The sequence below is a fragment of the Alternaria alternata genome, assembly GCF_001642055.1.
Source record: "Alternaria alternata strain SRC1lrK2f unplaced genomic scaffold CC77scaffold_5, whole genome shotgun sequence".
NCBI classification, from domain to species: domain Eukaryota; kingdom Fungi; phylum Ascomycota; class Dothideomycetes; order Pleosporales; family Pleosporaceae; genus Alternaria; species Alternaria alternata.
In genome coordinates this window covers 1127111-1142583 of record NW_017306194.1, presented here as the reverse complement: position 1 = coordinate 1142583, position 15473 = coordinate 1127111, and the positions used below count along the sequence as shown (strand labels likewise).

Genomic DNA, 15473 nt, shown 5'->3' with positions numbered 1-15473 from the left:
AAACTCAGTACGCGCATGCTTCTTTCAAACATTGTTTGCTTGCATGATTGTGATTGATATGCAGAATTGTTGGTCGACAACAGGCGTCGGTCATTCCATTGTTATATCAAGCAAACAATACTTCTAACAACTTTGCGTAAAACGCTAACTGATATCATGCAGAATGAACGCACCAACTCCTAAGGCAAACCTTCACAAATTCCAATTCCCCCGCTACACCCAAACTCCACCTTCTTCCTCCCTATTCCACTTCTTATTTCTTCTTCCCATCCATCTCGATAGCCTCAAACGCATACCCTCGAGCCTGTCCTGTTTCCTTCATCCTCCAGCCCTCAATGTAGCTTTCCACATCCTCACATCCATTCTCTTTACCCGGCACAGGCTCACCCCAAGTACCCCAGTACGGCACGACACCTGTCCAAGTCTTCTTCACAAGCTCAGCGTTCTTTAAATCGGCCCTGTCTTCACTCGGCCCACCCGTTCTTATCTTCGCACTCGCACTCTCAATCCTAATACGCAGGATAGACGTAGACTTGAGCTCGGCAGGTGTGGGCGGTGTGCGAGACTTGTCCCAACGCTGGGGGAGCATGTTATCCGTAATGGCCTTCATAGCGTACAGAGCTTCTTCCTGGTCTTCCACCAACTGCGCATACCCGTACACAACAGCAGAGCGGTAGTTGCACGAATTATGGAAAGGCGTCAGACTCAATACAAGGCCATCGAGAAAACTAGCTGCGACTGTGATGGGTAATCCCTGGCCATCGGCGTTCTTCCCGCTCTTGAATATACGACCGGAGACGTAGCCATGAATGTAAAGATCCTGAGATGTGCTTGCCGGGTCCGAGGAAGGCGAGGAAAAGTTTCCAGTGCAACCTATCATGGGTAGGACAACGGGGAAGGGGTGTTCGGGGTCGACAAAGGAGACGTGGAGAATAGGACAGGTGTTAACGAGAGTATGAATGGTGGCGTAGTCGTAGGCAGCTCGGTTTGCTAAACGACCGAGTTTGTTGACGGGATTTTTGGGGTATTCCGGAGACGCCATGATGAATGCTTACCTCTGTTTAGGTATGCTTCTAGGGAAGTAATGGGGACTGATGTGTTGAGTTTGAACTGGATTGGAATTCACTCGAGACTGACGGCGAGCTTTGTATCTCTCCCAGAACTTGGATACTATGACTTTACGGTGACTCTTTCAGTGTTCGCCTCTACGCTGGGTCCATCGCGTAGCCCATCGGCATGCCGAAAGGGTCTCGAAAGATGACGATACTCGGCAGGACTTACTGCATGCGGAAGCGGGGCTGTAATGCAATACTAATCATTGGTGGATAGTGTTTGACTGCATGCGGCTTGCTGGTACATCTATACAAAATACGCGTGTAGAGCGTCTGCAGCGTATTATGTGTCTTAAGGCCTGCAATGTATTACTGAATATTCACGGACCCACCCGGATACTCTTGGCTACTCACGGTGGGGGCCTTGTAAGAGCTGAAAGTAGTATATTGATATTTCTGTGGAACAAACATCATCTAACAAAAATTGTAATAAGCGACAAAGTAAAACATGATCCCGATCCATCTAGGAGAGCCTCAATGGGCGGTGCAGTCCCATATCCAATACAAAACTCCATGGCAATGCAATTGTTCCACGCCCGTCCCGTTCTTCCCACTCCATCTTCTGTGTTGTCTTGACACTCTCTTTTCAAGGCAGCGATTCTGCCGCATCACCTAAATCCCCAAGCACTCCTTAGCCCGCCATTCACACTTTCTAACTTCAAACACTGATACGGACTGCTCTGCGGATCATAATATAATCCCTCCAGCATGCCGTTCCTCCGATCAAGCGCAACGTAGTAGAAGCCACTTATTGTAAGCCCGCAGCCGGAGTCGTCAAAGGTAGCGTGTTCTGCATCATTGGTTATTGCATTGAAGAGGGGTTGTGGTGTGATTTCGACTTCGGCTCGACCCGTTTGCGCATTGCGGACTATCCGGTAGGGCGAAGGTTGGAGTTGCGGGGAGGGTTGTGCAGAGGTGTTGGAAGTGGCGGGGACGTAGTTTGCGGAACCCGTCGCCGCCCAGGGATTGGGCGCTGGACCGGCGTCGGCGGTAGGGAACGAAGAGGGTATCGTGGTGGAGGGCGGTGGTTGAACGGGATCTGGTGTGCTGCGGTTCAGACTCTTTACGAAACATCGCTCTTTCCAGCGCATGAGTATCCAGTCCTGGCCAAGGACTTCGGTAAGCCACTTCTTGCTCGTGAGTGCGCGGACGACGTCTTCGTCGCTCATCTTCTGGAAGGGCGGCAGCTTGCGCCAGTATGTGGCGTCGTTTGCGGCGTTTGATTTGAAGGATTCGGTGAGGAGGGTGTGGGTGTTGAAGTCGAGGATTTCGCCTTCGAGGTAGGTGGTTATCGAGGAAGTGCGTGTGACGGGCGGCGTGGTGTTGTTGGTGGGGAAGATAGTGTGCGAATGCGGGTGGGAGGGTACGTTATACGCTTCCATGGTTGCGGAGAGGGACATTTGGTCCCAGTCCACGTCGTGTATTGTGACCTTGACCGGCCATCGGTCCTGGTGCGGTTGCGCGTCAGAGTGGTGCGAGGTCCGGCTCGTCGAGGCTTCGGAGGGGTTCCATATCCACGGCCGGATGGGTGGTGGGAGCCCCGCGTGCCGACTGTACGAAGTGGTGACGGCTGGCATAGTCGTCGCATGCTGACAGCCCGAGAGTATTGCCCCTGGCGCTAGCCACGACGTCTCGGTGGGTGGAGCTATGTGCGACGTGTCGGCGACGAAGTCTGCGTGCTGTAAGAAGTAGTCCTTGGTCAGGATGCCGGCGTCTCGCGCACGCTCCCAGCTCTCGTCTTCGGATTGGCAGTGTCGTATGCGCGATAGATACTTGACAGTTTGCTCCAGCATTGGGGACATTCTGTTCTCGTTTGATCGCTGGCGTGCGCTCGACTGGCGGTCTCGCTCCGACGACTCGTTGAAGAGGCTCGATCTCGCGGCAAGCATGTCCCGTAGACTGCGATGCGAAACGTGGCGTGGCGGTGCTTCGCTGCCCGTCGTCGTCGTCGCGGCTTCTCTGGTGCGCGCAGAGAAGCGTGGGTGTCGACGCACGCCTGCCGACTGCAGAATGGCAGTCGACCTCAAGGAGCTCTCGGGCGCTCCAGGAGCGGCATCGTTGGCGGGCGACCAGTCGTACAGGCTGTTCTGGCTAGGAACGCGGTCGCCATAGTTGTTGTCCGACAGCCTCGAGAGGCGGGACATGACTCTCCTCAGCCGGTCACGCTGCTCGAGCTCGTCTCGCTGGCGTTCCAAGAGGCGCAATCGCTCCTGTGAGCGGTTCAACCGCGCCTGGTCCCGCTCGCGTGCAGCCCGGAGATAGTGCACGTGGGCGCGTTCAATGTCGTCGTCGTCGGCGTTGAGGCCTGCGGGCACCTCGATGATGATGGCGTCTTCTCCCTGGTCCGTCTGGGTGCCCAGCGTGGCGGCGAGGTTGAGGACGTCGTGGTTTACGGGGCTCTCGAGTTCACGCAAGGCCGAGATGAAGGCGGGTTCCGGGTCGTCCTGTTGTGCAGCTACGTCAGTCGTGCCTCTTCAACATTGGGCTGTCCGGGCGCTGAACCGCGGTTACCGTCACGAGCGGTGCAGCCGGCGACGGAAATGGGCTTCCTTACAGGCGAGTTGGCGGGCGGCATTATGACGAAGCGCGCGGCGCAGCGGGCATGGTCAGATGAGTCGTCGCAAAGGGCACAATGTTTCGAGATCAGAGGCAAAGGCGTGTCCTCGGCCAAAGTGTTACGCGACCATGTCAAACTCTGGTGAAAAACAAAGATGCCGCCATGACACCCCTTCGCCCTGATTGATGAGCGTAATAGCACATGATAGCCCACCCAATTTCGCCATGCATTTCCCCCCGTTGTCCCGCCGTTGGCTTCCGCTCCGCCCTACCAATGGGTTGCGCAAAGAGGCATGCGGCACAGTTGCATCATCCTCGCTTGTGCCCCAGACCTCCTCATCGACCCTCACTTTGTCCCAGCACCATGGTCCACAGATCCGCTCCAGCCCGGCTCCACTATTGCACACATACATCACTGCACCAATGCACCCTTCTAGAAAATTCTTTTGTTGGATTCAAAGTTTCGTTTTTTATTAAGTTTAGAAGGCTAAAGAAGCTTGCTTCTGTCCAGCATCCGATTCAACTGCTCCCAGCTCAACTGGGGAGTGCTTCTTCCAAGACTAGCTTGAAGTGTAGGAGATGAACCTACAGTCTCTGTGCAGCCAGTATCCCAAGTCGATCAAGGTCGGTAAAAGTGCAGAGGTCCATCGGGAAGTGTTTGCTCCGCAAGCAGAGGACCACCTCCCAAAAGCCAGAGACGCCACGGGCGTACTCGTGTCTTGACCCCGCACAGTCGCTTCCCAAGTGTCGACCCAGTCCTCCTTCGCAGCAGAGACGAGCTATCACAGCGGCATCGCAGATGCATGTATAACTTTTGTCGCCGCCCCTCAGCATGTCCAGCTAGCATTCAATGCCAGGCTGAGTAGGCAAATTCGTGAACGTGAATCGCGTCAGATCGTAAGAGTCATGGCATGCCACAGGCTCAACGAAGAGATAGCGCATCGGTCCAGGAGTGTAAACGACATTAAAACAGAAAATCGCAAAAACCCAAACCGAGTGTTCCTGACATCGTGAGCCGTGAGGCTGTGTTTATCCGTCTTCCGTTGAAATGCCCGACATGCAAACCTCCCAGAGATGCTGTATTCAAGTAATGAAAAGACCTGGTCCGGCCGTTGTGGTGACAAAAAAGAAATCGCTCGCTAAAAACAAAGAGACAAGAACAGGTATCAAAAAATAGACATGTACGAGAATGAGAGGAGAAATGACGCTCGCTAAAAAGAATCAGTGACAAAACGCCGTCCCATGCCGGTTTGGTAGTGATGTTTGCACATCATGTCGTGAATATCGCATTCGTCTCGTGTCGGGCGTCGCAAGGCTGGTGCGCGGCCAACCTGCGCGGTAAAGGGAAGGGCAAGGGGACTGGCCAGGTCCACGCTTCCCAACATCGACAGAGAACAGGTGCATGCACCACAGTTGACTTGTCATCCAGCTTATGTGAATGCTGCGTACTGTGGCGCGAATCCTGTGTCCCATCCGAAGCCGCCGAATCCTCCATGCACGGCGCTTGACCCGCACTGCTGGGCTAGCACGCTCGGCAGAGGAAGGGCTGGAATCGGTGCCGACGCTGGGGGCGGGCTGTAGTACGAACTTGACGTGTACGGGCTCGTGCTGGGCGCGTACGGGCTAGTACTCTGCGCATACGGGCTAGTCGAGTTGTATGGCTGGCTGTACGAGGGTGTCGGTGACGGAAGTTGGATCGCTTCGAAGCCCATGGTGCCCATGGTGCTCCAGAACGTCTGTCCAGTTTCACCGCAGGTAGCAATGGTCGGGCTGGGTGTAGAAGGAACCACTCTCCACTGGTCGACCGGGGCTGAGTGCGACTGGTACTGCTGTGTTGGCACCCACCAGTTGGCTGAGCCAGGCGAGCTGGGAAGAAGTGGTGCTGGGCGGACAACGTCGACGATCCTGGGAGGAGGAGGAAGGAGCGGGAGGAACAAGCCCATGATGGCGCTCTTGACGTCCTCACCTCGTCCCTCGAGTAGCTCTCCCGCACCATCCTCCTCGAGTCCTTCCAGAGCCTTGACACCAGTTCGGAATACGTAGCGGTTGACAGCCTGGACAAATCCATCCTGGAGCTTCTTCAACTGTTGCTCCTTCTCGGCCCACTCCCAGGTGCTGGCAGATACATCGACCGAGTAGATGTCCTTGTGGTACTCGATAAGCGCCTCGATGGTCTCCGGTGTAAGCTTGAATGCAACCTCATGTTGTGAAACCATGTCGACGTGTACAACGTAGGCCTCAATGTGGATAAGCTGGTAGTTGAAGAGAGCTTCGACTAGTGGGTTGGAGTCCTTGCGCAGTTCCGAATCTGGGGCCTTTGGTACCATGATAGAGCACAGCGACCACATAGCGTTGGGTCCTGAAAGAGTTTCTGTGAGACACCTCGTGTGTTGCTGGACGCTGTTCAACGGACGCTTGACCCGGTTCACTCTCTTGAGCGTTTGTGTTAACCATGGCTCGACCTTGGAGGCTAGTACGACGTTGACGTTTGATCTGGGCGCAAAGGCCGCAGCCGAGGCGGGTAGTAACGAGATCGGCATTGTGTGTTTCGTGGTATGTGCGAGACGTTGCGATATTAGATGGGACGGTTTATCAAAGATTCAAAGAAAAGAACAAAAGAGAGGTTATAAGAAAAATGTCTCTGGCGGATATAATTTTTCGAGAGGCGCCTTGGATTGAGGAGGAGAGACAGGGAAGGGCGGGCGAATGAGGTGGAGGGAAGGCGAGGTGGGAGGTGGAGGGTAGAGAAGGGTACTAGTGGTGGTGGGTGGGATCTCTTAAGAGCTTACAAGCGACGATCATGGGTCGGCGTTGGCCACACAGCTCGGCAAGGATTTCATGCACACTGCCCCGTTTAGCTGCACTGCGCATCTAGCTTGTTTAAACGTGCATATGGCGAGAGTCTGCAGCTGCAGGTCTAGTCGGATCTAAGCTGACCGACGGACACGGCGACCGCGTTGCGCACGCGTTGGTAGGCGGATCTCTAGGTGCGCGAAGATTGCGATGCTCTCATGGCTGCCATAGTTGTGCGAACGACTACTCCGGTATGCAACCACGGAGATGACAACAAAAGAGGCGTTCGATCAGCCTCTTTCGTGGAAATAGCAAATGCAATCGACAACTATGACCGAATAATGCCTTGCACCAGGGCAGCTGAAGACGACGCTCACGGTTCACCATGCATGTGAGGCTGCAGAAACGTGATCGCGACACCGCAGCATCAAGTGGGCATACGCCGTACGCGGAGCATTGCACCATCCTGAAGCCTGCAACTACACGTATAGTTGGGCGTCGAGGATCTGGAGTTGCGACATCACACGCATTCCAGAAGCTTTCCTTGCGCGTCCAGATGCAGGAAACACAGCAGCGGATTTACTGCCCTTTCGGGAGGGTGTGCGGTTAAAAAGTAGGACGAGCTCCCAACGCTTGTCAAGGGGTGTCTCTGAGCAGGACTTTCAAGGTGGGTGTACTCGGAGTAGTCGTCGTGGTCTTGGACCATCTACAGGTTGACGTTGCTTGAGCCTAAAAATGGGCTGCAAACAGTCAGCCCAATCAGCCGGCATAGAACCCTGCTTGCAATCCCTGCTCTACCGAAAAACCCACGGTCATGTGAGCCGCAGACGGCCCAGAAGTTTATCATGCCAGAGTCCCATCGTCGAGTAGCTTCGGCGCCTGCTGAAGCATGATGCGATATTCTGCGACTCCTGTTTGCGCAAACATGCTCGCATGACGATATTGCTGTGAATGCGACGAGCAAGCCCAAGTGGCGTCGAAGCATTTGCGCCACTCTCGCCCGTAGCCGAAGCGCACGTGGACAAACACGTTGCGGCTGTGCAGGCGGTGACGATGCCTGGCAGATCAGTCCGGCGCTGCCGATGTTACCTCTACTGTACCAACACAATCGGGCCTCATGATACCCGTGATACCCACAATGACCTGGCAATATCTCGCTCCGGCCGATGCGACTCTTGTCAGGGGAAACGGTCGCTTCTTCCCAAAAGGAAGACTGCATCGGAGGTGACGTTTCCGTTTCAACACTGATCGCTTGCCGGGTCTACGAATGCGCGATTGGAGAGGAGTATCCTCAAGTGAAGCAAAGCGAGAGCATTACGCAAAGTGGCCATCCATCCCAGCACCATCCAGTAGTCGTCCGGTAGTCTCCCATCTGGTTGGACTTATCGATAGCATCCCACATTGCCATGTTTCAGAAGCTGCAAAGGCGACCCCGAGACCTGCAGCTGGGAATAAGAACTGCGCCTCAGAGCAAACGAATACGCGGGGCAACATACATACGCCGCGGCCGTGGCGGCCTGCCCCACGTTTACCATGATGCTTTTGCTTGTACTGGTATCGATTTCATGATCCAAAAGGATCGTGCATATTGAGCATGATGCTATGTTGTAAGGATACTCGGTGTTTCTCTTGTATTTTCAGCTCGACAGGGGGGTTGCGATGGGTCAGGTGCCCCACTTAAGCCGACATCAAGCGGGTGAATCCTTCGGACCTTCCACGCTTCAACCCTTTCCCAGGCGTATCCCTCGCGCAACTTTCGTTCTTCAACATTCACCATATCTTGCTCGTGATAGAGCGTCGTCATGGAGTATGACTGATCATGCACGTAATTCATCCGGGCTGTTTCAGAATATGTCGGCGAAGCCACGGCCGGATGCACCCTGCATCGCGACGTGGATCTAGATGACTCACCCACCGCAAGCAAGCTTCGAGCGTACTCACCAGCGCATCTGCGAGTGCGGCAGTTGTCCTTACCTCAAGCGCTGCAGATTTTTCCTTGCTTCGACTTTGACTACGCAGCGTCCTCATCCCAGCCAATACTGCAAGGTCTCACTTTTCACCTCTCGTGAAGTGACGGTAGGCAGTGCTGCAGGCGGATCACAAGCCATCGCAACCGCTGATTGACCATCTTCTCGGACGAGGTGCTACATCTATATACTCTGGTTACACAAGGTGGTCCCTGCTTACCCAACAGCCCTCGAAAACTTGTGGCTTATGCTCCCCGCCCCGAGCACTGAAGTCGAACATCGCAGTTCCCTGTCTTCAAAACATTTTTGGGCCGTGCCTAGCTCGCTGCCGCTATCCAAGCGTCTTCATTGGTGTCAGCGCTAGATTTGCGAGGTACACCTTGAAAACATCAGGTCCCCGTTTTCGGCCATCGTTCTGTATTCGCTTCGAGACAGATCTTGTTGAGAAACAACGGGACCAGGGTCCTTACGGTACGGTTGGTATATCCCGTCTGCTAGGGGTCAGAACTTTCTTCCATCTAAACCATCTCTGGATGTGATGCGGGCGGGGTGAATCTTGAGATATGGTACGCGCCCCCATCATCCTTGACAAGGTGACGGGGAGCTCGGGCTACCGTAGCTCTGGATCCACCACACCATCTTCTCGCCCGCGAACCCCCAAACTGCAGATTACAGAAACATGCACACTTCAGAACATCATCATCGGGGACATCGGATTGTCCTCCTAGTGGAATGCCTGTCCCGTCGTCCCCAACCTCATCGGTTAAACAGCGATCAATGTTGAGACTAAAGGGGGGTTGCATCCACTGATGATCCGCAGACGAACGGTAGTCATCGCTTGTCAAGCTATGTTCCTGGAACCTGAATTACCTTTTCAAGCGGACCGCATGCACGGCATAACTGTTGAGCTTTGTCGGCGCTTCGCCATACTGGTCGCTGTTTCGGCTAGACTTGCATGCTAGGATAACAGTATCGCTCCTATTTTGTACACTATGGCATCTAGACCCTCTTACGCAGCCGCTGACGTATCCACCGAAGCCTCATATTTCTCTCGCCCGGATACCGTCAGCCGTCGTCGCTATGCACTACCGCGGAGAAGTATGTACAGTGCTCCGATATATGACAAGTTATGCATGATTTGCGGCGATTAGCCATGATGCATTTCACCGAATAGTCAAAACTGACGACTGTGTAGATGACAATGGTCTAGCAAGCTGTCGGCCAGATGGTAGTGTACTGCAATCTCAATGCCAGAATCGCGTGTAGTTACTCCAACAGTTTCGTCACTTCGCTCCCTTCGCATGATGCATCACTTGGCAAACCCCTGGACAACAACATCACCGTCTCTGTTGTACGGTTTGTGCCAATTCGACAGCTAATCTTACGTAGGACTTTTGCAAACAGCGCTCCTCCAATCTACGTTCGATATAGTGACGCCAAAATGCTTTCTGTAACCACTGTACCCACGTGGGTTTGCACATCTCCACAAGGTGCAACATAAGGCGGACTATGTTGCTTCTTCTCCTATACCAGCTTCCCCCCAATTTAGACATATCGCATTGTCATCAGATTGGCCCGGGCTCCAACTTTTGTCACCACTGCAAGTCACCCGGATTAGTCGTTGGAAGAAGGAAAGAACGAGGCCTGGCTTATAGAATGAAGGACAAAATCGACACAAGAGCCACGGAGACCGAGGCTCTTTTGAGCTCAGGTCCGGAGCGCAAGTGGCTGGCAGCAGATTCTGGAGGGATACGACTGCCCTCTACCACATTATCCGGTGCTAGACAAACGACTTTGGTTTCGATGGTGCCATCCGGAGCCTTTATGGTGAACACCGTGGGAACTGCTTCCTTAACGTGCCTGTCATAGGCATCGTAACCTTCTCGATCGTCTCCGCCTTTCCTTATAGCCGTGCTCATATATGCATATGTCCGATAACGTTCTGGTAGATCGACGTTTGGAAGTCTGGTCAAAGTACACTCGGTGCTTGAGAAATTTCGTGGGCTACCTTCCCATGCTATTAGCAAAGAATCGCGACAAGAAGAAGACCAAAGAGTGGATGTAATTTACCTATCACATGTTCCCCATATGACCCGCATATTTGTGTGAGTTCATATGGTCTTGGGCATAGATTGTCCAACATGGTCGGCGTGTTGTACTGCACATGTTCTATGCATGCGTTACTCAGCACCCCTATGCAGCTTCCATGTTCCTCTTGATTCCTCACATCCAGCGATGGCAATGTGTACATGCAGTACTGAGTCTGGCTGCCGTGCTGATTTTCAGTCAGTGAATCCGGAACGCTAAGGAAGGTTTCCCTCTCCTGCCAGGTCAAGCTGTCTCCGTGAACGTAGTTAGGACCCCGTCTATCGGTTATGGTAATGCTGAGATACCAGGGATCGTCAAATGCTGAGCCCGGGTCTAAACGAAATGTACCCGTCGAGTTGAATGGTAGGTGGCCGTTGACGATGGTACTGATAGGAGGGGAACAGCCCAGTACGGATGAGTCGTTCAAGGCTTGTGCGTAGCATGTGTTGCAAAAGAATAGGTTTATTGCGGCTAGCAGAACAGGATTGGTGTTGATTGTCAACATGGCTAGATAGGATTGGAAACGTTTTTCGAAAGTTCGAAGCTCCGAGAGTGATCTCGCCTAGACCCACTGATTTCTTAGGCTTATTATATACATCAGCTTTGCAATGCACACACTATGTCTTCAGATGTCACGAAGCAGCAAAGGCATCATGGCATGCACGACGACGGGTACGCGGCTCATGTCGGTGCTTTCCGCCAGTAGACCACCAATAGGACGCGATAACTGGGCTACACATTGTCTTGTTTGCGAAGATGTGAGGGAAACCGAAGGGTGTAGTGCTTCGTCAAGACGGGTAATCGGCTGGTCCGGCTGCGCTCCGCCTTGTCTGTAGAATAAGGCGTGCCATTGGCTACACCACAATCGCATGCCTCAGATCACCATTCCATCAATTTACAGTGGGTTGTAAGAAGCTTCATGGGTGGATGATAGTATTCAGGATATACTGATTGCAGAGCTTGGCGCTTGATTAGGCACATGGAAGCGCTTCCTTTTGAGGCTTTTAAGGTTGTACTGGACACATGATCATTCTCACAAGCTTCTCACGGACCAGAACATTTGGAAAAAAAAAAAGTAAGAAATGTAGTTTTGTGTGGTATTGATCTATGCAGCTCATTGGCCTCGAGTGGTGTAGCCATGACGATTCGGTAATGACCGCGATGGTCGTTCCTGCTACGATTCCCTTTTCCCAAAGTGCTTCAGCAACAGCTAAGCATCATTACTACTACCATTGTGACATGATGAATGGTATCGGCAGCGGCCATATTAGACAATCAGGTATGTATTCCTTTTTTTTTGTTAATCCTGGGGATCTCCAAAAGCTGACCACACCCAGCAGAGAGCAGACGAATTTCCGGAAGGAATCATGAAAGCGAACTTCTTCAAGCCTGGAAATAGCGTATGAGTCGAGCAAGTCGTTGGCGACGGCGCCCACAATATTTCGACCGTAGATTCAAGGATGCTTTTCGTTTCTGCATCTGCTGCTCTCAACACCGGTGCTTAGAATGCAATGGGTGCGGAGATTAGTGTCTCTGCTAGCTGCTCGACGACCACGACGAACACCGTGTCGGTCACGACAAACAACTAGCGCAGTAGCGGATACCTTCAGGCATTTTAGCGACTTCTCTATGAGGACCACGAAGATATTCCTCAGTCTGGTGGACGACGAATTAGGATTCGGGTGTCCAAGGATACGAAGCAGTCGCGTATGGACTACCTAGGTACGACTACCGGTGCACAGACCAAGTAACAACATGCCGTACGAGTCGGGGCTCTAGCGTGGGTTTGTTTTGTATGTATACATTGTACGGGGGGCATAGGATGACTATAGTCTGGTTCTGCATCAGATAAGCTGTAGATGGCAAATAAGTACCTAAATAGGTACCACTATTCAAGATCAGCAATACAGAACCTTGACTCTCACTTTCATTCAGTAATCTCATCATCCTGTCTCTATCTCCTTAGTTCATATCTTTTTTCACATCTCTTTGCACGTGCTCCACTCTGTAGTTCAAGTTGCTTATATCAGGATGGAAAGGAATGGTGACGCAAGTGACCGTTAACCGCTAATGTCGGCAAGCCGCTGATTCTGGGTCCTCCGAATAACAAATTTCGCTGTCACGCGTGGGAACCGATGCTTCCGCTCGGTCGCGAGACGTACTAATGTTTACTTATTCGTTCTCATGAAGACGATCCCGATGACGCGCGGATCTTTCTAGAAAGACACCCACTGTAGGTGACGTGGGCAAAGACTCACTAAGTTGTAGAGTGCCTTGATCTTCTTGAACAGAAAAAATGCAAAGTAACTCAGGGTTTCCCAAAGGCTGCTGAAGACGCCCACTTCACGACAACCGAGGGTCCAAATATCGACCCGAGGACACGTGACGCGCGTATCAGGAAGCGTCCGGAGGCTTCGGCGCTGATTCCTCCGTGCAAGATATCGGCAGTTGCAGTTATGACATTCGAATACAACTGCCGATGCTTCCCAGGTCCACACAACATCGCTATCATCTCACACAAGGTTTAGCTGTTGAAGTGACGATAGTCGGCAGTTCCAGAATAGCACAGAGCACATTGGCGATGCTGCGCCATCTCGTACGAAAGGTGATGTAAGGGAGTATGGGAATGATTCCAGCACCGTGTCGTCTGGTGCAGCAGGGAGAAGTTGGCCAATAGCATGGAGAGGGATAGATTGAGTGTATCGCGATAACCGAGTTCTGAGGCGAATGGGCAGCTTTTAACGATGGTTGCTCTCCGTGTTGACGAGGTTTACCCCGCGAAAGCGCCCCGGAGCTACCGTCCCCACGCGATCCGTCCAAGCTGCTCCAGTCCAGCCACGGACCCACCCTCATCATATCACGCCTCAACTGTCAACTGCCGACCAACACAATCTTGCGCAAGCACCCAGACGCGTTACCATGGCCACTCCGATTCCGAGACGGCTGCGTGGCAGTGCGGGAAGGGGACGGCACAGGCCCGACTGCTGGTTCCCATTTATATGAGCTCTCGCCCCAGACCGTGTCAGATATGAATTTCGCAGCTTACTTTGCTTCGAGTCTACTGTTACCTGGGTCCCGGAACGCATCTCCCGCTACAAGTTAGATCGGGTTACACAACATGCTGGCCAACGAGCTCCTTCCGCTGCTTGTGCGGTACTGGCCGCTTGTACTGGCAACAACTACCATTGCACATCTACTCAACAACAAGTACTGGAAAGGACTGAACAAGTACCCAGGACATTGGGCGGCCGGGTATTCCAACTGGTGGCGGTTATGGGATGTGTCAAAGAAGAACCATCAATGGACCAACCTCGCGTTGCATCGCAAACATGGCGACATTGTCAGGTTAGGCCCAAACGTTCTGTCGTTTGCGGATCCAAAGGCTATCAAAGCTATCTATGGGCTTAACAAGGGCGTCTACAAGGTATGTGCATACAGATAGGTCTGCTGGACGATAGCTAACTCTTCCAGTCTGACTTTTACCCTGTCCAGGGCGCCGTGTCCAAGGGAGCGCCGCTCCTCTCTCTCTTCTCCACCACCGACGAAGACTTTCACGCAAAGTACCGCCGATGCGTCAACAACGCCTTCGCCATGAGCTCGCTCGTCAACTACGAGCCTCTCGTTAGCTCCACACTCACATACTGGCTCGACAAAACCGAGGATATGTTTGCCAAGACTGGGCAGAGCTGCAACTTCAGTCAGTGGTTGCAATTCTTCGCCTTTGACGTCATCGGTGAGTTGACGTGGAGCAAGCGACTGGGTTTTGTCGAAGGAAACAAGGACGTGGACAACATTATCGGCTTCTTGGGCAAGTTCTTCGACTACGTTGCACCGGTAGGTCCTTACAAGCAGAAGCCATCATGATCATTTCCATACTCACATCTCTTTAGGTCGGTCAAATTCCCATCCTCGATCGTCTTCTATGGAAGAACCCCATCAGCCTCTTTGCCCAGCGCATTGGTCTAGATAAGCGTGTTCATCCTGTCACCCTCTTCGCCCTGAACCGCTCCAGTGAGCGCGCTACCCAAGTCGAAAAGATCAAGCGCTTCGGTCTTTCCGACGACGAAAAGGCCAACCCTCATGGTATCGACCTGCTCTCCAAGTTCGCCCAAGCAAGCCATGATCACGAGTTTATGGACGACAACCGCATCCTATCAACCTGCACATCTATGGTCTTTGCCGGTTCGGAAACGACAGCCATCTCGCTTTCAGCTGTCTTCTATTTCCTTGTCAAGCACCCACGTGTATATCTGAAGCTCATGCAGGAGCTCGACACCGCTGTAGCAGACGGAACTATCGAATCTCGTTCCGACAAGACAGTCTCTTGGCCCGAAGCCCAGAAGCTTACCTATCTTGACGCTGTCGTCCAAGAATCCTTCCGACTTCACCCTGCACCTGGTCTCATCCTTGAGCGCGTCGTGCCTAAACAGGGCATGCAAATCTGCGGCGAATTCATCCCTGGTGGCACGATTGTCGGCTGTAACCCCTGGGTCGTACAACGTCGACCCGAGGTTTTTGGTGTAGACGTTAATACATTCCGGCCCGAGCGCTGGATTGAGGCTAGCCCGGACAAACTCAAGGAAATGAAGGGAACCATGTTGCAGTTCGGCGCTGGGGCTAGAACATGTATCGGAAAGAACATCAGCCTCTTGGAAATCTACAAGCTGGTGCCAAGCTTCTTGCGTAGATTCGAGATTGAGCTTGAACAACCCGGTGCTGAGTGGAAGACACATAACGCGTGGTTTGTCACGCAGAAGAACTTCAACACGGTATTCAGGCCAAGAAGAGGGTCACCGTGAGTAGCATAGGTTGTTGTTTTTACAGCGTTCTAGCGTAATGAGCATATGTTTTTGCATCTACTACCAACCAAGTGTCGTGATTAGCGAAGTATAGCCTGAAAATGTTCGCCTGATTCATACAAGAGCTCTACCCCCTAGGATCATCTTGGGAGTCGCTA

The 15473-nt window shown here is 52.8% G+C and overlaps 5 protein-coding genes across 5 annotated transcripts; 1 reads left to right on the top strand and 4 right to left on the bottom strand.

The window, feature by feature from the left end:
* Positions 1–72: 72 nt before the first annotated feature.
* CC77DRAFT_1018215 (5-nitroimidazole antibiotic resistance protein) lies at positions 73–1466 on the bottom strand. Its single transcript, XM_018524575.1, has one exon. It carries the CDS (start codon positions 1040–1042, stop codon positions 254–256), a length of 789 nt encoding a protein of 262 aa, XP_018388804.1. The 5' UTR covers positions 1043–1466; the 3' UTR covers positions 73–253.
* A 157-nt stretch (positions 1467–1623) lies between these two features.
* On the bottom strand, positions 1624–3970 carry CC77DRAFT_714966 (hypothetical protein). Its single transcript, XM_018532871.1, has 2 exons — positions 3667–3970; positions 1624–3556 (listed from the first exon to the last, which is right to left on the bottom strand). The coding sequence occupies exons 1-2, from the start codon at positions 3685–3687 to the stop codon at positions 1721–1723; spliced, it is 1857 nt and encodes a 618-aa protein (XP_018388803.1). The 5' UTR covers positions 3688–3970; the 3' UTR covers positions 1624–1720.
* An 836-nt stretch (positions 3971–4806) lies between these two features.
* Positions 4807–6590, bottom strand: CC77DRAFT_713962 (hypothetical protein). The gene has a single exon (XM_018532868.1). It carries the CDS (start codon positions 6206–6208, stop codon positions 5099–5101), a length of 1110 nt encoding a protein of 369 aa, XP_018388802.1. The 5' UTR covers positions 6209–6590; the 3' UTR covers positions 4807–5098.
* A 3413-nt stretch (positions 6591–10003) lies between these two features.
* CC77DRAFT_714442 (hypothetical protein) lies at positions 10004–11322 on the bottom strand. Its single transcript, XM_018532870.1, has 2 exons — positions 10499–11322; positions 10004–10436 (listed from the first exon to the last, which is right to left on the bottom strand). The coding sequence occupies exons 1-2, from the start codon at positions 11019–11021 to the stop codon at positions 10078–10080; spliced, it is 882 nt and encodes a 293-aa protein (XP_018388801.1). The 5' UTR covers positions 11022–11322; the 3' UTR covers positions 10004–10077.
* Positions 11323–13331: 2009 nt separating this feature from the next.
* On the top strand, positions 13332–15396 carry CC77DRAFT_714426 (pisatin demethylase). Its single transcript, XM_018532869.1, has 3 exons — positions 13332–13940; positions 13988–14350; positions 14407–15396. Exons 1-3 carry the CDS (start codon positions 13635–13637, stop codon positions 15313–15315), a joined length of 1578 nt encoding a protein of 525 aa, XP_018388800.1. The 5' UTR covers positions 13332–13634; the 3' UTR covers positions 15316–15396.
* Positions 15397–15473: the final 77 nt, after the last annotated feature.